At 39.9% G+C, this 24,703-nt stretch overlaps 2 protein-coding genes across 6 annotated transcripts in view; one reads left to right on the top strand and one right to left on the bottom strand.

Moving 5' to 3' along the window:
* Positions 1-17,274, bottom strand: part of LOC131576354 (protein adenylyltransferase SelO-like) — a 22,601-nt gene extending 5,327 nt beyond the window's left edge. For 3 of the 4 annotated variants that reach the window (XR_009276964.1, XM_058832964.1, XM_058832962.1), the window contains exons 1-16: positions 17,034-17,274; positions 15,594-15,712; positions 15,232-15,360; positions 14,440-14,504; positions 14,282-14,338; positions 14,084-14,182; positions 9,729-9,796; positions 8,970-9,057; positions 8,077-8,146; positions 7,370-7,442; positions 6,729-6,812; positions 4,530-4,659; positions 3,948-3,992; positions 3,778-3,859; positions 3,596-3,688; positions 142-221 (exon numbers count right to left, since the gene is read on the bottom strand). Coding sequence is in view for 3 of the 4 variants with exons in the window: in XM_058832964.1 (XP_058688947.1) it covers positions 142-221; positions 3,596-3,688; positions 3,778-3,859; positions 3,948-3,992; positions 4,530-4,659; positions 6,729-6,812; positions 7,370-7,442; positions 8,077-8,146; positions 8,970-9,057; positions 9,729-9,796; positions 14,084-14,182; positions 14,282-14,338; positions 14,440-14,504; positions 15,232-15,360; positions 15,594-15,712; positions 17,034-17,208 (1,457 nt within the window). In the remaining variant the exon portion in view is untranslated. The remainder of the gene's footprint in view (positions 1-141; positions 222-3,595; positions 3,689-3,777; positions 3,860-3,947; positions 3,993-4,529; positions 4,660-6,728; positions 6,813-7,369; positions 7,443-8,076; positions 8,147-8,969; positions 9,058-9,728; positions 9,797-14,083; positions 14,183-14,281; positions 14,339-14,439; positions 14,505-15,231; positions 15,361-15,593; positions 15,713-17,033) is intronic. The other variant, XM_058832963.1, reaches the window with a different exon arrangement.
* Positions 17,274-24,703, top strand: part of PDSS1 (decaprenyl diphosphate synthase subunit 1) — a 23,432-nt gene continuing 16,002 nt past the window's right edge. The window contains exons 1-5 of one of the 2 annotated variants that reach the window (XM_058832979.1): positions 17,274-17,497; positions 19,104-19,168; positions 19,579-19,698; positions 20,000-20,123; positions 20,482-20,612. In XM_058832979.1, coding sequence (XP_058688962.1) covers positions 17,390-17,497; positions 19,104-19,168; positions 19,579-19,698; positions 20,000-20,123; positions 20,482-20,612 — 548 coding nt within the window. In that variant the 5' untranslated portion in view covers positions 17,274-17,389. The remainder of the gene's footprint in view (positions 17,498-19,103; positions 19,169-19,578; positions 19,699-19,999; positions 20,124-20,481; positions 20,613-24,703) is intronic. The other variant, XM_058832978.1, reaches the window with a different exon arrangement.

Here is a 24,703-nt window from a genome sequence, read left to right as displayed (position 1 = left end):
TAAAACCATGAAGACAAAAAAAGGTGTATGAAACCATGCTTGGGCCAGTTTATTAGACCTGCTAAAGACTATGGAAAATCACTGCAGATCAAAGTTGCCTGCTTCTGGGAAATACACACTTTAAACTGCAATCAGACTTACCTTTTTAATCTCAGGAGGTACATAGTGACCCATTCTGAAAATAATTTGTGTTTACCCAGATCCTGGAGAGCCCAGAACTCCTAAAGAGAAAGAAACATTTATTGACAGATAATCAGAATTATTTTCCTGTTAAGCAAAAACCAAAGTAAGCAACAAATAATGTCCTTTAAGCCCATCTGGCAACTAAGCCTCACATAACCACTTGCTCATGCTCCCCCTCAATGGGGCTTTAGAGGAAGGTTAAAAGTAAGAAAACTCATGGATTGAGATAAGAACATTTTAATAACTGAAACTATTTCATAATAACAATAATAATAGTAATAACAGCAATGAAAATAAGAAAAGGAGAGAGAAATAAAACCCGACAGAAACAAGTGATGCCATTGAAAAAACAATTTCTCACCCACCTATGCCCAGCCAGTTCCCAAGCAGCGTTCCCCTCGGCTCTCCCCTAGATTATTTGCTGAGCATGACACCAAATGCTGTGGGATATCCCTTTGGCCAGTTTGGGTCAGCTGTCCTGGCTCTGTCCCCTCCCAGCTTCTTGTGTACCCCCAGTCTCCTTGCTGGCAGAGCACCATGAGGAGCTGAAAAGTCCTTGACTTAGTGTAAGGCCTGCTCAGCAACAACTAAACCATCAGTGTGTTATCAGCATTATTCACAATCTAAGCCCAAGACATAGCACTGTACTACTAGGAAGAAAATTAACTCTTCCCCAGCTGAAATCAGGACAATGAACAATAAAAGGATTTAAAAGGCAAACATATGATGACCCTTCAAACAATTTTCTCCCTAAGCATTCTACTAGTCTCTCTTCCTCTGTATTTGAATTATTCCTTTTTGCTAGCATGATACATCCAATGACAAATGGATGACAAATTTTATCTAAACACCTCAAGTACTTCACCCTTGGCTTATTGTCTGACCTATTTCATTCTTTTAAGCTATATAATTACAGGTTTCACTCTCTTCTGAGATTTGTACATGGGTCAGATATATTCACAGAGATTTTTTTTCATCAAAAATTGTACAATAAGCAAAATATATAAATAAAGAAAAGGTGGAGAGAAAGGGAAACTAAAGGCTACAGGTATAGGAGAAAACTGAGAATAGAGACAGCAGGAGAGGATACAGAACTTGGAAAAGGCCAACAGCAAGAAATCAGAGCTTGGGCTTATTGCCTCCAGTGATGGCCAGCAAACACAAACCAGGCCTCCCTGGCTGATTACACTGAGCTAACAGCTGCTTCATATTCCTGAGCTGAAAGCAGCCAAAGCTCACAGACTTCAGAGAAAGAACAGATTAGGAAGAAATGGACATAGATAAAAGGAGCTAAACAGCACATATTCAAGAAAAAAAAAGTAAGGGAAATTAAAAGTAAGAAGAAGTAGAGAAGTAGTTTTGATCTCATCTGGGGTTTTTTGTTGTTTTTTTTTTTTGAGGAATAAGAGTAAAAATATATGAAAACTATATTTGATCATAAAAATGAGCACAGAAATGACTAAGAGCTGGGAATCAGGCAGGTGGATAACAGGTGAGTGTGAGAATCTGGAGTTTGTTCAAAGATGTGCAGAGGTAGGCTGCTTTAGGAGGAATTTCAGAATGTTTTCAGTTAATACTAAATATAAGGACTCCTGCAGTGTTCCCAAAGGATCCTGGCATTTTTAGGTCAATTTTGGTATGCAGCTGAAAAAATCTTAAGTGATGTACAAATCAATATGAAAACTTACTCATAAAATTATCGGTGTGTAAAGAAACAGAAGTGAAATTACTTTAAAATTGAAATTCTTTAAAACAATTAAACCTTTTCACCAGCATAAAATTGTAGTTGTTTTTCCACATCAGCTTCAGAACTCAGAATTTGTGGGATAAATAATTTCATTGCGAGGAAAAAAAAAGATCAGGTTGCTACCAAGTGAAAGCTGGAAACGACCCTCGGTGTAGCAGCAGGGTCACAACTCCACCACAATCGCTGGTTCCTCAGCCAACACCTTCAAAGATGGGGAGATGGAGTTGCCATAAATGGAAAAATCCCTTGGGTTTTATGACAAAAATACCTTGTTTCAAACACATCCATCCACTTATCACCCTCCTGTGCAAATGATTAATTCCAAAGCCACAGCTCCTGGGGTTCTTTTTGTTGCTTACCTCTAGAGTATCTAAACTTTTAACATCTTAATGGCTTCAAGTTCATAGAAAAAGTCAGGACAGACTTCTTACTTAATAGAAAAAACCAAGGAGAACCAGAAAATTTGCTCAAAACCTCTTAATTATACTTGGAAAAAGAACCATCAACTCCTCATTTTCATTCTGTGTTTTACATTCCTGCTGCCTAAAAACAACCTCCAAAGTCCACCTGCCCTCATTTTAAATTGGCCTCAAAAACAGACATAAATCAGATGTTTGGGGAAGGCAATGAAGTTTCCCAGGCAAAATGAACAATATTCATCCCATGGAAAAGGCACTGTATTAAAGAATAAGAGAAAAAAAAATAATTTTGGCTCTTGCAAAAAGGCTTTTACTTCCCAGATTAGGTTGCTTTTCAGAACCAGATTACAAGCTTCCTTTTCAGAATTTCCCTTTTGCTTTTTTATCCAATTATGACTTGCCTAGCACCTCCGTCCAGTTCAAATATTTCAGCTGTATTTCCACTTTCAAAGATTGCACTAAATCCAGGCAAAAAAACCTAAATACTCTCAAGGCTTTTATCTATGGTTATACTTGGTCCTGAAGAATAAATTCAGGCTAAGTTATCAGCAACACAGGATGGGATAGCAGGCTGAGCAGGACACAATAGCAAAATGTATTCTTATGCTTTAAGTTACATTTAAAATCAGTCTTGTGCTCAAGGAAGGGCAGAGGCAAATCTGGGCAAAGGGTTCTAGCAGGAGTTTATGCTGAGATGGGATCTCACTTACCATCAGATACCAAGACAAACAAACACACCTGAGAGCACAGGTTTAGGCTGCCTGGTAAACCCATGTCAGGAACAGTTTGGTTGACCTGAGGCTGTAATTTTCCTCATGAGCCCTGTGAAACTGCACTTGTTGGTAAAAGGTACTCTCAAACAAATCAAAAAAGGGAGATGAGGGGGAAGAAAGTTCTTTGTAGCAGACCCACATCAATGTGAAGAAAATCACGTTCCCCATCGTATATCAGTATTTATGACTACCCATATTGAACCTGTACCAAAATCTGACTTCAGCATTCTTCATTAATGCACCTTTCATTAGTACTTTTGATTAACATATCCATCATTACCAGACACAGGCTTAACAAGGGGTGGTAGCCTGACACAGGTATATTAGTCCCTCTGTCCCTTAAAAATGATACAATCTTATATTTCTCAGATGAATCATGGCTTGAGGTAGCCTCTACTATATTATGGTTTTTCTCAACTTGATTTACTCTTTTTTTATTAAGTATTTCTAAGATTGGGTGCTTGTATTTATACCTCAGGAATATGGAGCTCCTTTAACTGGTCTGCAGTAATTTCACTCAGCTCTCGGAATGTCATTGTAAAGTCAGCCTTTGTATCTTCCATAATCTAGTGAATAAAGATACTTCTATGAATGCTTTTCAAGTGTGGGGTGTCAGTTCAGATGTTTGCCAGCAAAATTAGCAAAGTAAACTCACTTTTAAGAGGAAAGCAATCAAGTAGTTATCATTCTCCTTCTCCCCAAGAAGACCCAATTTTGTTTTGAATAGTTCTGTGAAACTGAAAATAGTAACAAAATATGGAAATTGTGAACATAATATATTTTACAGTATTGAGACTAGAAGGTTTCAGTTCTGAAAGCGCATACCGACTGTAATAGTGGTCACCATACCCCTCCAAAATTTGGGAAGCTCTGCAAAACAAAAGAAATGTCAAGTTCTAAGGAGCTACAATGCTGCTGCAGGTATAATCCTGCTGTACTTTAACCAATGAAAACTTCTGCCTGCTATCTCAGAAACACTGATACTCTGAATCATCAGGGATTTGTTCTTCATATAAGGATCTTTACAAGAGGCTATTAAAATACTACTTCATTACTTCAGGAGGGTGCATGGTCTTCCTAAGTAAGTATCTTACAAAACAAGCTAGACAAACTTAGAACAGAAAACTACAGGCAAAGGTCCTACCTTAGTGGAAGGAGGCAGGATCACACAACATCTAATACCTCTCTGTGGTCCTATTTTACTACAATTTATGACCAACAAAAACTTTTCTCCCCACCCTCTAATCTTATTCTGGCCAATAATTAACCCAGAATCAATTTCCAGTTAAAAAAAAAAAGTAAAATATTTTAAAAGCTAATCCCTTTCTTTCCTAAGCATATGGTGATTACAGTGCCTCCCATCTCACTAGTTCCTTTAAGCATTACGATATTTTAAGGATTACTTACAGCTGCTTTTGCCTGGGATCCAATAAAGGTTTTAGAGCTTGTAACAGCTTGCTCAGATTAAACAGACCAACACTTGCCTGATTTCCTATTTTATACCTCCTTTCATCATCGGATGTGTTTGGAACAAAATCTGTTTCAAACAAAATGTTAGTTTTCTGTAACAGAGTAATTACAATTAACAATCAATGTTGAGATACTGAAATACATTAATTTTTACATTTAGACAGCAAACTTATAGAAGACCTAAAACTACTAAATATTTAAAATCAGATCACAAGAACATTTATTTAAAGTGAATTAACTCAAGATCTATTATTTGAAAATCTAAGGAATATAACCTTCACACACAAGTTCCCATGTGTCACAAGTGACATTTTCCTACCTAAAGATACAAGGTAAATTCAGATGGTTACAGAGAAAAAGACCATTTTTGCATTAAAAACACTGTCTTTTATACTTAAACCAAATATTTTTACTACATCTAGTGCTACTATTTAGCACATAGATTAAGCAAGCAAATGTCCAACTAGATTCAGGATTTAAGTATTTATGGAAAAGTCACACATACAGTGAACATGTACTTAATAGGCCACCTAAGCAAGATTTGTTTCAATTGGACAAGCAAGCTTTGTATTCACATAAAAATAAGGCCTAATGTGTTCTAGTATGCAAATCCATTATCTGAGAGATAATAAACACCTGCCATGCAATTTACAGGTATCCAGAAGTAAAATCTATGCCTACCTACAGCAGCAGTCTCTGCAGGGATCAGTGGGAACCCTCACTCAGGTCAAACCCAGGTAAGCTGATCAATGCCCACAGCATCGCCTGAGCCCTCACAGGACACTGACACAAGTGGAGCTCTAAGGAGGAGACTGGTACCTCATCTGTCAGATCTGGCAAGTGGTTCAAAGCTGAATTTCAACTCTAACCCTCTCATCTGGCTCTAGGGTGCACTGTCTGGCTGGGACAGAGTCAGTTCTCTTCACAGCAGCCAGTCTGGCATTATGAGTTGGACTTGTGACTGAAACAGTGCTGAGAGCACAGCAAAGTTCTACACACAGCTCAGCAGGGCTGGTCCAGCACCAAGGGCTCTATTCTCACTCTGCAACCCCAGAAAATGAGGCTGGGGTGGGTAAGAGGCTAGGAGGGGATGCAGCTGTAACAGCTGAGCCCAGCTGACCAAAGGGATATTCGACACCTGTAACATCATGATCAGCAATAAAAACTGGGGGTAGTTTTTCCAAGGCAGCTGTTACTTGGGGTCTGACTTAGCTTCAGCCTGCTGGTGAGATATGGTGAATGATTGTCTTTCCACCAGCTGCTGGTTGCTAGTGCCCCTTTTTCCCCTTGATTTATTCAGATGTCTTTATCTTGACCCATAAGCTTTTTCTTAGCCTTGCTTCTCTAATTCTCTCCCTCAGCCCACAGCAAGCAGGAGTGAACAAGTGGCTTGTGGGTCCTTAACTGCCAGCTGGAGTCAAGCCACCCTACAGAGAGAGAGCTAAAAGCAAAAAAGCTCCATTTTGTTCAATACAATAGAAACAATATGACATTTATTCTCATGACTTTTCCTTAATTTGAGGCTGCAGGCATGAAAACACATAGCAAGGTAACCACTGCTGATTCTGAAGTTTGTTCAGTTGGAAACTATAAACAATATTCTAAGAATACACATTTATGTACGTACTGAATGTGTGTCTATCAATCCCAGACTGAGTTAAGACTTTCAAAGAAAGGTTACCATGACTGTGTAGGTTTGATTTCTTTCCTTCCAACATATAATTAGCTGCTGTGACTATACAGCTAGAGCTTCATGCATGCAAAGTTACTGTCTTCCACTTCTGCTTTTGGCTGCTTCCAGCAATATAAAATTTTTAGTTTTCTTGGCTTCTGTTGTAGCATCTATTGAATTGATGGTGTTCAAGTGGAAACAGTCTCATGGAAATGGGTTTAATAGTAATATTTCATTTAAAAAATTCAAGACTTTTCGTCCTTGAATGCTACCTGTACAGTGTGTCATAAAACTGGTCACTGATGCAATTTTTTCCCCTAAAGCTCTTCAAATAGTACATATGCTTATGGTTTTTCTGCTAATAATGAAAAGAGGTTTTCATGCAATGGAAACCATATAATTTAATATAAAAAGATTATCTTAAGTAACAAAAACAAAAAAATAAAAACAGGTGTTACACTCACTTGGATCATAGGAGTCCATAAATCCAAATGGACCATAATCTATTGTTATGGACAACAAACTGAAGTTATCTGTATTGCACACCCCTACAGTTAAACAGAAAGGAGAGACAGAAGTTAAAATTCCACCTGAACCCAAATCTCTAGGCAATTTGCTGTGAAACAGGTCCACTGAATTTAAAGAGCTCTCAGGAATCAGACTCTGGAAAACGTACCTGTCCCTGTGCCCCCAGCCCACGCCCCGCAGGACACTGAGGCTCCTGCTCCCACCGCTGTTTTGGGGTTAATCCCACAAATCTGCAAAAAGCTGGACAGCTCTGCCTCCTGTGCACTGTAAAAGGCCAGGGCTTTATGTGGATGGATCAAATTCAGAGCAGTTAAACTTACATGTGGCATCAGTACCCTGTCTTTAACATTGTCCTGTTGCAGCAGCTCTGAGAATTCCTGCTCCCCTATTCTCATCCTGTCACAGCTGTGCTCTGAGAGATCAGACAACATAACCCTTACAAAAACCCCTTGTGTAACAGATAAAGCTGCAGGTGAAGACATCAGCAGAACTGAAGATGGTGACAAATAAAACCCATTTTTAAGTACTTTACTGCAAAGTGTCCCTCCCCTAAAGCCAATGCCATCTGGCACCTTACCATGTGCAAACCCCACAGACATCCACAAGGAAATGAGATTTGCAGTCTCTGACACGACTGTAGAGAAAAATTCCTAAAATGAAATACATCTTTTAGTTCAAGGTCTCTGTATCAAACATATTGAAATACATAAGCATTTTATTAGCTTTAGAAATATGTAATACATTCTATTTTTCAAATCTATGTATCTGTCAGGATTTTTCATTCCCATTCTAAATTATGTGAATGCATAATAACCTTATCCAGCAAAGACTATAGTTAAATAAGTATACACAGATGCCCTTAAAGAAGTTAAGAAGTAAAATAAAAGCAACAACAACAAAAAAAAAACTAAGACACTATATATCCTAGGCAGTATACTAGAATATACTATATATGCTACATTTACATTAGCAAAAGCATACTTCATCATTTCATGACCACTGTTCACCAACAACCTGAGCAGTAAGTGAACAAAAATGGAAGCTTCATAATAAACATTTGCATAATGGAAACTGGTGAAAAATGTTCATATTTGACTTTGAGAAAACAAAAAAAAAAATCAAGAAGCAGATTTTTACTGCTGAGAATTAACAAACTTTTGATAATAAAACCTGGAAGCTTACTTCAAATTTTAAAATCCTATAAAACTTGAAATTGTGAAGATCTTCCTGTAATTTTTGTTCACATCCTTGTGGAAAATAAAAATAGTCTTAAAAAAGACTTACCAGGTATCTATTTGAATTATTCATAGCTATCGATGGAAAATGTTCCTGGATGATAAAGTCTAGCAATCTTCTGTAATAGCAGAAACAGAATTCTTTAAACAAAACTGGTACTTTGGAACTGATCATTAAAAATTATTGTTCTCAAACAGCAAAATGCTGACCTACAGCTTGCCACAAATAGTTATTAAAGTCTATTTATTCCAATGAATGTTAGATTAAGCTCTTCCAAATGCTTAGAGATAAAACCTAAGCTTGTAGTCATACGTACAACTGGAGACTGCCACATGGTTAAAATTATCCCACCATTAAATCTCCAGAGCATACCAGGATATGGTCTTGCATGCAGCAATATCCATTTTTTAGGGAAAAAACCTTTGCATTTCAAAAAAAAACCAGTATAAGATTACAAGGAATTCTACATCAGAATTCTCAAAAGAAAAAGTTACAGCTGAATTCCTATGAAGCAGGGTTACTTTCACAGTAACTGGCCATTCCCAAAACAGTGCTCTACAAGACAGGCTTAGGGAAATGGGACACCTGCATTAAAATTTGCCGGAACTCTCACAGAAAACTGAGAAATGTATGAACTTACACTTTCAACTTACAAATCTTTCCAAAACAAACAACTCCTCCCTAGTGCTTAGTTACCAGAACTACTTTGGTATAAAACTTTCCTCATTTTGTGAGATCCAGGCCTTTAGAAACATCTCAAAGCGTTTTAACCCTTGTAAGATCTTTGGTATGCCTGTATAAAAATAGCAGGTTTCCTTTCTAAATTATGTAATCTTACTTGCTAAATAATTTATGTCTAAATTCCAACTGTAAAAATGAATTCCAATGTAATTTGATTGTTGAGAAAACTATTACAGTTACTATGAAGATTCAATTCAAACCTTAGTAAGTCCAGTTCCCCTGAATGAGCTAAGATTTCCAAGGATCCTATACGAAACCATGATTTGGCAAGTCGTAGCACTATTGCACCTTAAATACAGAGACAAGTGTGTTTAAATGTAAACAGAGTATCAGCAAAATAAAACAGTTCCATAGCAAAAGCCACCATGTGTTGTTTCTATAGACACAGAGTTTATATATGCACAGTTAAAATATTTTGTAAGGATGCCTAACACATAACAGATGAATATGTATAACATTATTTTACTACATAAGCATTTTAATGATAAAGCTTGATTTGTTATACCAGCAACCACAGGCAAAATTCTGTTAGTGCATTAATATTAGAATTGCTCCAGAAATGCCAGCCTCAAAGAAAGAACACAAACAGATTTTCTCCATGCTGTGGCATCTGACTCTTTCAGAGCATGTATAGATGATGTAGCAATGACATGGCCACAATTGCATTCCACCCATCCTGGTATTGCTGTCAAAACAATGGAAAATTCCCCTAGTTTTTAATAACAATTTTGTAATGGGAAATGAAAATTATATTCTTGCCACAATACTTATGCCACAATCATAGAAGACCTGTTCAGAGGGCTTAATTTCTTCAACCAAGATATGTTTCAGATTGATTTTCTCAGGAGAGGGTTTTATATCTTAATAAATTAAATTAAGTCAATTTATTACTTTTTATTACACATTTTTTATGGAGAATTAATTTACAATGTTGTAACATTTTAAAATATGTTCATTACCTCTTTCTTTCTTAATATTTCCATTGTAAAACTGGTCTCTCCACACATCATCGTCACTTACAACTAAGCTGTAGCAAACAAGAAATGAACATTAAAAGTTATCTCAGAAAAAATAATTCATAACCAAGATCAAAGCGGTATTTTATAGAAATTAATTTTCTTCATAAAAAGAAACACTGTTTTAGTGGCATAGCTTTGTATTTACAAATGACACGGGCAAAGACGATGCTGAGGCTTACTAAGGTTCATGACCAAAATGCATTTATTTTGTATTTAAAGCAATGTTGTCCAATTTTGTTACTTTCACTGTTCTTGGGGAGATGGCTGCCAAAAAGAGCAGTGCATTCACATGGAACCTGAGTGACAGATTAGTGTGACTGCAACATTAACTAAGTCACAATTTCCCTGGGGACAACATGAAAATTTTGAGGAGAGAGAAATTAGAAACCAAATTGTTGCATCAGGTGGAGGTTGCCCATTACATGCACCAAAATGATCTCAGAAACTTCAGTGACAGGTCTGTGACCCTTAGCAACTGGTACTTGGACTTTTAAAAGCAATCTCTTCCTTTCATTTGCCTTAAAATTCTTCACATTCTATAAATTTTCATGTTTATCCAAACATGTCATGAGGTCTGTGAGAGTTCCATACAACTTGCTTTAAAATATTTCACAATTTAGATTAATTCTATGAAATAAAGTACATAATTTCATTGTATTTTCTATTCTATCAGGAAGAATCAATCATCTATGCAAAGGCATCATGTTCCTCCAAGATTAAAAAGTAGGAAGTTTTCTCTCCAAAGCAACTGGGATTACACTGACAATCCAGCTTGGTGCCATCTTCTGAAAGAGATCTTAGCCCCTCAATAGGCTCAGAAGACCCCTAGTTCAAGAATCTAGCAGGAGGATAATTCAGCTCATTTTGTATAGTTCTTTTTTTGTTTGTTTTTGATAACTAGAAATTACTACTCTATTCAGGAGAGACATGGACCTACTGGAGTGAGTCCAGAGGAGGGCCACAGAAATGACCAGAGAGCTGAAGCACCTCTCCCATGAGGATGGACTGAGAGAGTTAGGGCTGCACGTGGGGAGTACGGGGAGACCTCACAGCACCCTCCAGTCCCCAAAGCTGGCTGGAACAGGTACTCTTTACCAGGGCCTCTAGCAATAGGACAAGGGGGAATGGCTGTAAACTGAAAAGGGGCAGGCTTAGATTAGACATCAGGAAGAAGTTTTTTATTCTGAGGGTGGTGGGACACTGGAACAGGTTGCCCAAAAAGGTGGTAGATGCCCTATCCATGGAAACATTCAAGGTCAAGTTAGAGTGGGCTTTGAACACCCTGATTTAGTGAAGATGCCCCTGCTCATTGAGGGGGAATTGGACTAGACCAATAAAAGTCTCTTCCAATCCAAATCACAATTCTATGATTCAGAATATAGTTGGGTGGCATGCTACTTGACATTTAATGCAGTTACTTATATCTGCTACCTATTAGGTAGTTGAAGAGAGCAGAGAAGACAGAACCAAACTATTTTTCAAGGTGCACAGCAAGGAACAAGACACAAGCCTAATATTCCATTCATAAATATGACTGAAGATGGTCACACTGTTAATTCCCAAAAGTTAAATTTTGGAAGTACACTAGATTCTGGTTTTACATATTTTAGCATTGAAATTTTAGAAAGAATTCAGTTTAACCAAAAATGTGGGGTATGCATATAAATATGTACAAAAAGGTCATGAAAAGAAATAGCACAAAGTCCTTCATAGTGCAGTTGCTTGCAACAGTAACTGTGGGTTTGAAACTAAATTATTGTTATTATATTAAGCATTTTTGAAGATATCTAGTAGCTATTAAAACTGAATGTTCTGTTAACTGCAAAGAACAGGCAGTGAATTATTTCAGGAGGGGAAAATATATAGAAATCAATCTGCTCCTTTTATTGGAGCTGTACTGATACAAGTAGAATTAGGATTCGTTTTTGCTTTTTTAAATACCCATTTGGAACCAATTGGTATGTCTGCAGGATTAAGTACAAAAAGTTCTGACATAAATGAGATGGAAGAAGAAAATCTTAATCCTTCAAGAGAAAAAAAAATGAGAACCAGGGAAGAAACCTCAGACACCTACAATATACTGTGTGCAGCAGAGCACTAGGGGACAGAAGGCACAAAAGTTGTGCTACTAAACTCAACTGTTTTGAACAAACCTATGGCAGAAGGCTTGTTTTCTTTTCACTGTGTAACTCTTAGCAGGCTCTCTGCAAAATTCCTTCAGAATACCAGCACTTCTATTGCAGATAAAAAATCCATGGGGGCATCAACATTCAGCTAGTATGGACATGCAACACTTGAGAGCCAGCCAGGTATCTGAGCAGCCACTTGAACACACATTTCCACTAGAAAAGCAGTTCTCCAATGGTCCCTGTAGGTGGTAAACACCATTACTGGAGAGAAGACCAGCTGTACGCTCACCCATAGGACACAGAGCACTGAAATTGCTCTTACACCAAAGAAGTTGGAACAGTGCTGATGGATGGATGGATGGATGGATGGATGGATGGATGGATGGATGGATGGATAGATGGATGGATGGATGGATGGATGGATGGATGGATGGATGGATGGATGGATGGATGGATGGATGGATGGATGGACGGATGGAAGGAAGGATGGATGGATGGATGGATGGATGGATGGATGGATGGATGGATGGATGGATGGATGGATAGATGGATGGATGGATGGATGGATGGATGGATGGATGGATGGATGGATGGAAGGAAGGAAGGAAGGAAGGAAGGATGGATGGATGGATGGATGGATGGATGGATGGATGGATGGATGGATGGATGGATGGATGGATGGATGGATGGATGGATGGAAGGATTATATCCCTCCCTTCCTGGCTCTCACTTAAAGGCATGACTTTACACTTCCAGTGATCTGTCTGCTGTTCCACATGAACATCAAGCCCTGTGCAAGTAAAGCCACTCGGAAAACTACGCACATTGGTTCCCTTTTTTGACTTAATGCGTAACACTGCTCACTGGTAGTCCCAGCGTGTGACTAAAATGGTACTGTATGAAGTGTTCTGTATCTGGCAGTACAGTCATAAACTGTAGCACCCTATTGGGAACACAGTACTTAAAATTAATAGAGCAAACCAACCTGCTGGGTGTTCTGGCATAAGCCATAAGGTTTTTCCTCCCACTTCTGCCAAGACTTGACAAGACCTCTGTTAAGTGCATCCCACCAGCCTCAGTACAACAGCTCCCCATCGGGAAGAATATGGCTGTCAGCTGGGGTTTTTCCAAATTAAGTCTTGCAAACAGTCTGCAGAGCTTGTACAACAGTTAAGAGAGCCAGGCATTTAATCAATCTGCCAGCAGAGAACTAAAGCACACTGTGTGCTCAGTAGAATTTGTGCACAGTAAAGGGGTAATTTCATACTGGTTTTGCACTGAACAATTTGTTGAGATGACAGCAAAGAGAGGCTCTAACCTGCCAAATGATTTCGTACTGATATTCAGACAGATTTGAAGTTCTGCATTAACAGCCAACAGCAAAGAGTCTCAAGATGAAGTCAATGAATAAACCATCAAAAATGTCATTTACAAACACTGCACTTTAATAGAGCAAATGAGTTAGAACTAATGCTAAAGAGATTTGCAGACACTTTGCAAATACAGACACCTAGCCATGTGGCAGCTGAGTACAGGCCTTTTCTGCAGAACATTTGCTTTATTTGAAGCCTTAAACACTGCAGTACAGACTTGAGACTACTTGGAACACAAAGTGAACTTGGCATTTTAAACACGATCATCTGAAAATATTCAGTTACTTGATTCTGAGAAAATCATCCAAATGAATAAATGTGTTTGTCTCCTAACTGCCTTCATTCAGTTCTACCTCCAATATTAATGTATTATATATATATATATGTATATATAATATATAAACATAATGTATTATTATTATTAATGACTGACAATTTTTCCCAGCAATCTTAAAAATGACAGTACAAAAATACCCACTTTCAACATTTTCCTAGTTGGCTAGATTCTAGAATTTGGACTAATTTTACAGAAATGAGTCTTTACTACACTAAAGCAGTTAAGTAGTATTTCTAGAATCCAGCAAACTATGTGATGCAATTAATTGCTGTAGCTTATTATTATTGGAAGGTTTTATCCAAAAATTTGTGGAGAATGTATTTTGTTCTGATTGCATACATATGAAGAGATCTTTCATCCTGGAAACTAACTGTCCTGCTTTATTGATATTCAGTGAAATTCAGTCACAAAATTACCTGTAATTAGTATACTGTGAACAAAGGAAAGAAAAAATACCTAGCAGCTCTGCTTGTAGGAATTCCAAGATAGTGCATGGCCTCACTACATAAAAACTCTCGAACAGAAGAGCGAAGCACAGCTCTTCCATCACCATTCCTATGGAGAACAGAGAAACAAGGAAGAGGTCATTAAATCAAGGCAAATTTCAAAAAGAAAACATTCTGGTTTAGAGTACACAGAATGACTGCAACTTACCTGGAGTACGGGGTCTTTCCTGACCCTTTTAACTGCAGTTCCCACCTCTCACCACGCCTGCAAAAATACCATTGGCATTTCTAGCAATAGACCTCAGCTTAATCATGAATCAGCTAAGCTGAACACAGAGTTCAATCAGACACTTAAAAAAGTCACACCTGTTTGTATATACTCCGATCAAGTGGGCTCTTCCATCCCCCAGCTGGCCTGCCCAGCTACCAAACTGACAAAAATTTAAATCAAGTTATTGTCCTCCATCATTTATAGAAGTTATACTTGAAACAATACAGATTAAATCGAGGTCCTCATGAAAGATGTATTTGCTTACATTAAAATGTTGATCCCTAAAGCTGTATTTCTACACTCACTCCAGAAATGAATCAGAAAACCGCAGGAAAAGAGTAACACCAGTAATCCTCTTTTCTATTTACCTTCCAGCTATGATGTACAGCTACAGACCTGTCTTTTTTGTATAATGAGACTTTAAACCCACACGGCTTGTTTTGTTGGTTTTTTTTTAATTGGAAATTACAAATCAAATTCTTCTCCAGGAATAATCATAGCCATTCCAATGAAATGTGAATCTTAGAAATCATGGTGTTGCAGTGAGGCTCTGTCCTTCTCCACTCCTCTGAGCTCTTAGTGTCTATCACAAAGCAGAGCTGTCCAGGCTGTGGGGTGCTAAGCAGGCTCGGCAGCTAATGAAAGTTAAAACAATAATTTGCTCCAGGCATAAACAAATGCAGAGAAAGTAAACAGGGTACTGTGGAAGGATATTATAGTTCTCTTTCACCTGCAGCCTGTTATGAAGAACAAGTCTGAAATCAAAATGTTAGCAAGCGTTTATGCACTCACAGGCATATACTCAGGTACTTACAGGTATTATCAAGGTGTAATTCACAAGAACATACCTACACAATTCCACCTGCAAGAACAAGTGCCATACTTACCTGGTGACCCCCATACCTATGGGCCAGTGGAACAGACCCAAATATCACTTTCCCACCACTGACAAACTCCAGAAAATCAGATGATCCTTTGACAGATATATCAAGATCCAAAATATTTTCAAGAACTTCCTGGAGAAAAAAATAATACTTGAACATGATCAAATTTTCAGTGGTAATGAACATATTTCCTTTTATATATTTCATCATTAAAAGACATCTCACAATATGTTTTAAATGCTCTTTTTGTTTAAAGTATATATTGAGATGTTTTACAATATATAGAGTATGAATATTAAAGTATACTTTAGTAAATGTGTTAGTAATTTCTACGAACTAGAGAGGAATAAAAAACAATAGCCAACCTTTGAAACAGCAACAAGATGAACTCTAGATTTAAAAGGTGTAGGATAGACAACTGAAAAAATGCAGTTTCTCACATTACGGACGTAATTTTCTTGTATCACATCAACTGGAAAAGGATCTGTAAACATGAAACAGACAACAAATGCTGTATAAAAAACAATTAATTATATTATTCTTAATATGTTTCCTCTTAAATCCAGCCAAGATGCTTTATAAATAATTGTAACATTACAACTTTACCAATGTATATTAAGCCTTCACAAAAAGCAAGCCCAAATAAATTTAGGATTCCATTGTTTGGAATTTCTGAAAAGGACTGAATTCTGCAGTTAAAGAATCTACCAGGGTATTCTAGTTTGAAGATCTAAACCATATCTAAGAATAGATTGAATAGACTGTGACTAGAACAGTCTCAGGGCAGTTTGATGTTGCACTCAATTATATACACCCTAAAAATACCTGCAAGAGACAAAGTTGTTCAGCTTTTCCCAGAGCTGAACAATGTAGTGCAACAGATCTAAGTCACTTTACACCAGTAATTGCTGTGTACAGTCCATATGCAATGTGATCACCACACAACCCAAGAAAACAGATGAAGTCTTTTCTAAGTAATGTAAACAGCAAATGAACGAGTTAGGAGATTTAGCTCTTGTTGTAGCATACATCTGTACTCAGAAGTTCATTCTTCCTTCAGGCCCACTCTGTGCCCTTTTCCATAGTAACAGAGGACAAATATTGTTTTAAAAGTGTGGTTTCCCATCTTTATGGACTTTTGCTCACAACAGTCTTACAATTCCACATTAATTATAAAATCCCAGTACCTCATACTCATTGTTTTGTAAAAACTTTAAGTTAGTTAGCATCTCTGGAGCCTTGCTGCTAGCCGTGTTTCTCACTACCTCTAATGACAGATCCTGTTATAACCAGCTGCCACAAGATTTATCAATGATTATTTCTTAATGCTCACAAGTAATTGTGTTACCTAATGAAATTAGTTCTGTAATGTTATCATATCAATTAGCATTATGATTACACAGTTTTGTATGCCCCAGAGCTAGCAGAGCTAGAATGCTTTGTGTACTTCCAGAGAAGTGTCAGGTTATCAACTCTGCACTAACACATAATTGGGACTCGGGGAAAAAAGAAGCTCCTTATGACCAATCCAGTTTTAATTTTAAAAATAATATTTGACTATGTGTATCACGTCTTCGCTTAGTTCCTGCTTAGGGAGCTGCTACACCCCAACAAGCAAAAGCGACGGGCAGGGCAGGAGTACGGAGCCCCGGGCAGGGCAGGACAGGACAGGACAGGACAGGAGTACGGAGCCCCGGGACAAGGCAGGACAGGAGTACGGAGCCCCGAGACAAGGCAGGACAGGAGTACGGAGCCCCGGGCAGGGCAGGACAGGAGTACGGAGCCCCAGGCAGGGCAGGCCGTACCTAGCAGGCTGTCGGAGGACAGGGCCCAGGCGCAGAGCTCGGCCGCCCGGCGCCGCGGGCACTGACCCGGCTCGGCGTGGGAGGCGTTCGGGGCCGGGCAGAGCCCGCGGGAGCCGCACAGCGCGGCCACACAGCCCCAGGCCAGGCAGGCGGGCAGCCAGGGCCGCCACCACATGTCCTCAAACTTCGCCTTCCAGAGTCACCTACGCACCCGGACTGAGGTCTCCCGCCCTTAAAGAGGGCGTGGGGGTGCCCGCCCGGTACCCCGCCGAAGGGCGGTGGCGGAGCGGGGCTTCCGCGTCCGGGTCGCGGCGGTGCCGGGAGGCGGTGCCGGCGCGGCGGGGCTGGGGGACACCATGGCCTTGCGGTGGTGGTGGCGGAGCGGCGCCTCGTGCTGCCGGGCGCCGCCGCTGGGCTCCGTGGGCAGCTCCGGCCCCCGCGCCCCGCCGGCCCCCAGCGCGGCGGTGAGTGCGGCGGCGCCGGGCGGGCGCGGAATGAATGGGGTGGGGGGCGCCGGGCCGGGCCGGGCGGGCACCCGGGGCCGCCGCTCCTTCGGCTCCCCGGGGGGCGCCGGGCCGGGCCGGGCGGGCACCCGGGGCCGCCGCTCCTTCGGCTCCCCGGCAGCCTCCGCCCGGGAAGAGCCACGGCCCGGGGGCGGCTCCCAGCCGGGGGGTCCTTACTGGGGGCAGGAGCAAGGTTAAATTCCGGATTAAGGATCTCTGGCACTGGTCAGTGTGTGCGCCTCTGGGAGCCCTAGGTGGGAGCAGGGGAAATGCTTCTCAGTAGCGTGAGATTTTGAAGGCGTTCGTGTGTGGTAGCGTTGTGAGAGGTAATGAGGGCAGCTCACTCACTGCCCTGGTTTGGAGCTTCTTCACAAGGTCAGGCTGCTATTCTGACCCTCGCTGAGGTGCTCTGGCTGTCCTGACCCCCGAGAAAGTGCTCTGGGGAATGTGTCCAGAATCCTGCACCAGCCGCTGTTACAGGGTCAAGCAGCAGCAGTGTGAAGGAGGGAGCCTGTGTGTGCCCACACTGAAGGAAGAGTAGGAAGAGATCAGCTATTTTTAGCAACAGAACGCGGTGAGAGGTCCGAGAGAGCGATTTAGGAATGTCTCAGCCATAGGGCCGGACACTGAAGTCAGACAGCTGTGGGTTGCAGATCTGTGGTAAGTTAGAGCTCCTCGCCTTCCTTAGACTCCTTGCATGGCCTTGTGTAAGCACGGAGGGTGGAAGAGCGCCCCTGAGCCATTACAGTGCTTTTGTTTCTCTCCCACTGTCCGAGGATAGAGAGATTTTAATCCAGGTATGAGGAGCGCTGAGGCACGAGGAGCAGATCTTGAGCGTTTCTGTTCTAGTTTTTGCAGAGGCAGTTTGGTGAACACGTGGATTGCAGCGATTTTAGGTTGGCTCGGCCCAGCATTGGGCAGGGTTCAGTGCTTGCTGGCAGCACTCCCAGGAGCAGAGCAAAAGCTGGACTTCCTTTCTCAGGCTGTATGTGCTGGAATCACGTACCTGGGACTGTGCCTTCCCTCACGCTCCTGGGCTCTGTCTGCAGGGAGAGAACATTGGAGAGATTGGTAGATTTGGAAGTTAGCTTCTGGACATGTAGCAGGGAAGATGGACAGGCATAGATTATAAACAGCAGGCTGAATTGAAGTTGCTTCAGGAGAAAATAAGGACATGATTTTCTGTTAGCATGCTGAAACAGCTCATCCCTTTCTCTGTTGTCTTGACCGGTGCAGTCCAGATTTATCTTCCAGGCAGGAAATTGCACCTTGCACAAGTACAAAAGCAAAGTTTTATTGGAACAGTTTTAGTAATTTAACTGATAAGCCTCCTGGGCTGGGCCTGCCAGGGTAGAAAGTCCAGTGCTCTGAAGCAGAAGAATCAGTTCAGTGTGCCTATTGGCATTCATGTCTCATGTGATATGGAAGGGGTTATGAGACGCCCTTTGCTGCTGGCTTGTTAAAATGGAGAAATAGAGCAGTAGTGATGGATACATTTTTTTTGTAGTCAAATGTTTTCTGTTAGTTTAAAGTTCTAATAAACTATCCCTGATTTTATTTTGTGCAGATGTGTCACATTACCCAAAGAAGTTCAACTTTCTTGTTTCCAAAAATATGTAGTATATTTTGGCGGTAAGTTGGAGATTCACATTGTTGTGTAGCGGGTAAAGAAATACTTATTGGGTGAACATAGTAGTTACACCTCTGAGCTGTAAACCTTGAAAATAAGGTTATTTGCTCCAGTGTAGACTGCTGCTGTAGTGCTGAGTCTGAATCTCAGTCGTTCGTCCTGGAGAGTAATGGGTAAAGCAAGAATGCTGCAAGAAATACATATGGGTCACTTTGGAAAAGGAAACATTAGAAGCAGAAGAAACTTCAGGAAACAAACAAACCAATCTCCTAGGCTAAATGCATCTTAATGCATCCAGGTGGAGCTTTCACCCTTTTATGATGAACTTTCCTAGCATCTTCATGCTACCTGGGTATGCAGCTGGGTATACAAAGCACAAAATATCAAATCTAAGTCAGGAATATTTTTTCAGGAGTTTGCAAGAGAGGGAAGAAAGTAACAGAATAGTTGGGTTGCCAGAAGTGAAGGCTCTATCTCCAAGTGTGGGCTACGCTATCCATAATGTATTCAAAAGGAATACAAGGAGAGCAAGGTAGTGTTCTGTGTCTCAAGAAGACTTCTGGGATGTGTTAAGGGCAGAGTGTGTGTGTTTGTCAAATGTGATTTGCCAGGTCCCAAAGGTTTGTGGTCATTCAATGCATAGCTCTGCTGTCCTTGCACCTTACTGTCTGTCTGAAAAGTGTGTTTTTATGCCTTCATATGTTTTATCCATTTGGTTAAATGTGGTGTGAAGGGAGAGGGAGAGAAAGAAATCCTTTCAGACATTTCTGTTTGGGGAATCAGGGGAACTTGACTTCTAACAAGACTACTGACTTGAAAAACACTGTCACCAGGTTTCATCATACAAGTACATCCCACTGGTGCAGCTGCAGTAAGACAATTAGTGATGAAAAATACCAAGACCCCTTTCAACTAGGTAGAAAAGACTTGAAGAATCTCTATGAAGATATTAAAAAGGTAACGGATTTTGGTGACTGTGCTGGGGTGTCATGATGATTGTTTTTAATAGCAGCCATCAGTTTTGAGGATATCTATTGAGAGAATGTTATTTATGTTTATGAGCAGCTGTCTGAAACTGAAAGCAAACAGAACATTTCTCATATTTTATAGAACCAGAATGCAATTTTTTCTCCTGATTTTCAGTGCTGGAATGCATAATTTACATTTCAGGTTACTCATAGTAATTTTAGAAACAACTTGAGCTTACACTGGGTGGAATGAATGCAGGCAATAACTTTATACGTGCATACTGTTTTACTTACACTAAACAGACTGTGTGATTTCTATGCTGAAATGCTCTTGTCCTTTTTTATAGGAATTGCTGGTCTCTGCAGCAGAACTTAAGGAAATGTGTGATTATTACTTTGATGGGAAGGGAAAGGCCTTTCGACCAATGATTGTGGTGCTAATGGCTCGGGCTTGCAACATTCACCATAATAATTCCAAGTGAGTTGGTCACTTTCAGATACACTCATCATATTTGAAAATTATCATTCTTGTGTCTCTGAAAAATACTTTATGAAAATAAAATGCTCCTCAGTAAAACCTGAATTTAAGTTCCATCTTGAAGCTGTACTTTTGTAGTTGTCAGTGCAAAAGGAACTGCTGGGTTTATTACATATTTCCATGTGTTAAATCATGGACTATACTGCACTTGTAACCAGGGTGGATAGAAAATGTTGCCAAATTACAATATTTGTAAGGTTTTTAGTCAATTCTACCTTTTTGCATAAATGGTTTATTAGAACCTTTGATATTCTTTGAAACTATATAAACTGTATTAAGTATATTTCATTTGTAACCACTTGTGTTCCTATTAAACTCCTGTCACAGGTAAGAAATTTGCTGTGAGAAGAGGCCTTCATAGATTTTTTTAGTAATTATGCAGAAAAGATATTAAACAGGTGGTATGATTGTATTCAAAGCAGTGAAATTTTGAAAACAGTCAAGAGGTTTTTTCCTACCCTCTAGTAGCAAGTTTCTAGGCTTTATGTAAGATTCTAAGCTTATTAGACTGTCATAGTCCTCATGATCTCCAAGTTACATGTCTTTTGAAAGCCATTTTAACTGAGCAGAAGATCATGCTTGGCCTGTATCTCTATCACTCCTGAGTCTGGCTTGTTGCAACTCCACACGTTCCTGTCAACTGCTATGTTTGGATTTTGAGGAAAGGTGTTGGCTGCAGTGTTCTTTGCCTTCCAGCTATGCTTCCAGTGTTGACTTGTATAGAATTTCAAATAGGTAATCTTTGGTCCCTTTCCAAAAGTCGTTCTAGGCTAATTTGTCAGTCATTTGTGAGAAATTAAGGATAATAGCTAATTTGTCAGAAATTAAGGAATTTCTCTGAGCTCTTGCACCATTTTCTTTCTGTAGGAGTAGTTTAATGCCTTGTTGGACTTGATTACTACTTCAGAATATGGATATTTTGTTGCATGGATAGCCCCTCTCCCTGTATCCCGTTCTATGTGAATATAATTTTGAAGGAGAAAGCAAAACTGAGCTGGCAGTGTCCTGTCTTGTGTGTGCCAGTTCCCCTTATTTTAGGAAAAATCATCCAGGATTAATGGACTTTGCTTCAGCCTGTTTCTGTTGTCAGCTCAGGACTGCTTCTTGTCATTAATTTTGAGATAGCAAAAAGAACAGTACTGGTTGTGAAAATCCTCAGGGATGCCTTTTGCCACTGGCTGGCTTAATATTTTCCTGATTGGTCTTGACATGAAAAAAAGGAGTTTGAGGATGGCACTTTTTGATGGCAAAATCATTCTTGATGATCAGCCATCTATGGTGAAATGTAAGGAAGCACAGTAAACCAATTATTTCTGCTTGAGCTTGTAGGGTCTTGGGTGTCCCATTAGGGCATAACCTAGTGTGGTTTGCAACCACTTTCATTATGAAGAACCTCAAAGATACCCTAGCATGCATCAGCCATCCAGTTCAGCTACAGGAGTGTATATTGCACTTCCTGAAATCATCAGCACGTCTGATGCCTGTGTTCAAAATAAGTGAAGTCCGGCTGGCTTCAGGGACGGATTGTAAAGATAACTGTGAAGATTGAAGACTTGTGGTCTACAAATTTATCAGAGCAGGGTGAAAGAGCTACTTAAGACAAAGCATTATGTTGCTAAGAGAATTGAAATTTAGAAGGAGACTTTTAACAAAGGGGACAGTGAGTTTTTGGAGCATCTTTGGAGTCAAAATAATGGTAAAAATAGTTTTATCTCATTCTAGTATGTCGCATGAAAAGCTTATGAACAAAATCACATGTGCAGTACTGAGAAGGCTGGAACTGATGTCATACAGTGTGGGAGTTGAGCAGTGAATCAAGAGAGGCAGCAGTGGAAAGACTGAATTTGCCTGTATGCTCAAAGCGTATTTGCTGTCTTTTGACATATGTATATGCCCATGGACACATTCTTGTCCACATCTTATGCTGTCTCAAAACTGTCAGGACCAGTTTTGAGACCTGACCTATGCCAGTAAGAAAGGGCCACATGTGACTGGGGTAAGTGTACTGTTTTGCAGTAGCCAGCCCTCGGCATAAGTCCTCTGATTTCTGGATGCCTGTGTCATTTGGTAGTGTTTGTACATCTGTTGTGGTTCTAATCAGCACCTCCAAAGTATGTTCAGTGCTTAAAAGCCTCCTCAATAATCTGAATGTTCCTAGTACAAACCAGGCTGAGTCAACATCTTTGTCATGTTGCTTTTAGAATGAAATTCTGAGTGCCAAGAACAGAAATGTTTCAGTAAAGGAATGGAATGAAATCTCTGGGTATTTACCTTCCTCTTCTGTGTCCTGTGCCAATGTGATTGTAATTAAATATCCCATATGTTGATACAAAGTCTTCACTGTAGTGCTTGTTGGTTCTTGCTGGGTGACCAATGCTTCTGAGAGTTGGCATGGCTATGTTAAAGGAATTTACGTTTGTACTGTGGATACCCAGTTCCTGTGAGCTGATAAAGTTTTATGGGCATTTTCTTCTCTTTTGCTTTTAAGCTGCTTGGAGCAGACTGTCTTATATCCTGTCTGTGTATACATATACTTCAGTTCACATGGATACTATGATTGCTTCATTATTGTTCTTTCTTAAGGCAACATTGTCTCCAGGTGACAGATTGTTCTTCCAACTTTTCTATGTTTGTGAGGAAAATTGTGTATGTAGAGAAGTAATACTGCATATTTTTAACTTTGCTATTCTTCTGCAAACCTGAGCGGAAAAATATTTACCTTACCTTCTGCTTCTCTCAGTGTTTTTTAAAGATATTTTTCCACTTTCAATTTGTCATTTCCTTTGAAACATTTTATCATTCTTTTCCTCAGTTAATAATGATTCTTCTCCCAGGCTTATTTTCCTTTGTTGAGGCTTTGGTTCCCACACATGGAATTGAGGAGACTGACCACAGTATCTGTAGGTTTATAGGGTGAGCCAATATCCTCTGCTCTTCATCCCTAGCATTTTTTTAAAATTTTGCCTCTGGAGTTTGTATTGCTGATGTTCAGTTTCTTCTTCATCTTGCTGCCATTCTCAACTGTAATGGAACTTGCTGGAGCCAGCATGCTTTTGCCTGCTTTTTCGTTTTCTTTTCTTCTTTTGTGCGATTTTTGTATAAAATGTAATGCTTCTTATTTGGCTGTTAAAAGAACAGGACTCAATTTAGGAAGGCTACAGGTCCTGATCTTACAAGGCAATCCCTACAAGGCAGTCCCCTCTTTCTCTTCACTGAGTCCCTCCAGAGTAGCTGAGATTTGTCAGGAGAATGGAATGCCCAGGTGGCTGTGCTTGCAGGTTAGGTGACATTGATCATTTATGTTTAGGTTTGAATGAGGAGAGGTGTTTACTGTATCCTCAGCAGGATGACAGTTTATCTAGATTGAGGTCACTTTATTCTGGTCATAATAAGGAAAATGACAGTTGTAAAAAGAGTTCTCTCACTATTACCAAAAAGATAAGTGACTGAAGTGTGTTTATTTCTTTTCTCTTGGAGTTTTAAGTGTCAGAAATCCTTCTACCCTAAGTCTTTAAGTCCCTTGGGCAGTGGCTTTTTGCTTATTGATAGCAACTTTGCTTTATGTGAGAACTGTTGTAAATAGTTTAAGCTGGGGTCATGCAAAGCCTGAATTTCACACATCCACTGGCATTTCTTCACATACCTGTGTGAAGAATTTCACTGAATTATCACTTAGCCTGACAGGACATAGCGTTTCTGTATTCTCCAAAGGTGTTTGCAAATGAGTTTTTATTTCTTTTCCTACCACCAAAAAGAGAAAGGCAAATAAGAGAGGACCAAAGAAGTACGAGGATAATAGGGAAAACTGAGCACAAAAGTTTGGTGGGGGGAAGGGGAGGGGAAATAAATTTATCAGAATAGTGTGACAAACAAATAAAATGACGTGGCTAAACTCGAGGGAATATTTCCTAAGGATAGGACCTGCCAGCAACCTTAGTTCCTTTTTTTTCACTCTTCCAAACCATCATTGTCAGAAGCCCGTGGTGTCAGCTGCTCTGCAGTTTTCCCTGGTGTTAACACATGCATTCTCT

The sequence above is a fragment of the Poecile atricapillus genome, chromosome 2 (genome assembly GCF_030490865.1).
Source record: "Poecile atricapillus isolate bPoeAtr1 chromosome 2, bPoeAtr1.hap1, whole genome shotgun sequence".
NCBI lineage: Eukaryota > Metazoa > Chordata > Aves > Passeriformes > Paridae > Poecile > Poecile atricapillus.
The sequence above is the reverse complement of the archived record's forward strand: the minus strand, read 5'-3'. Positions and strand labels throughout refer to the sequence as shown.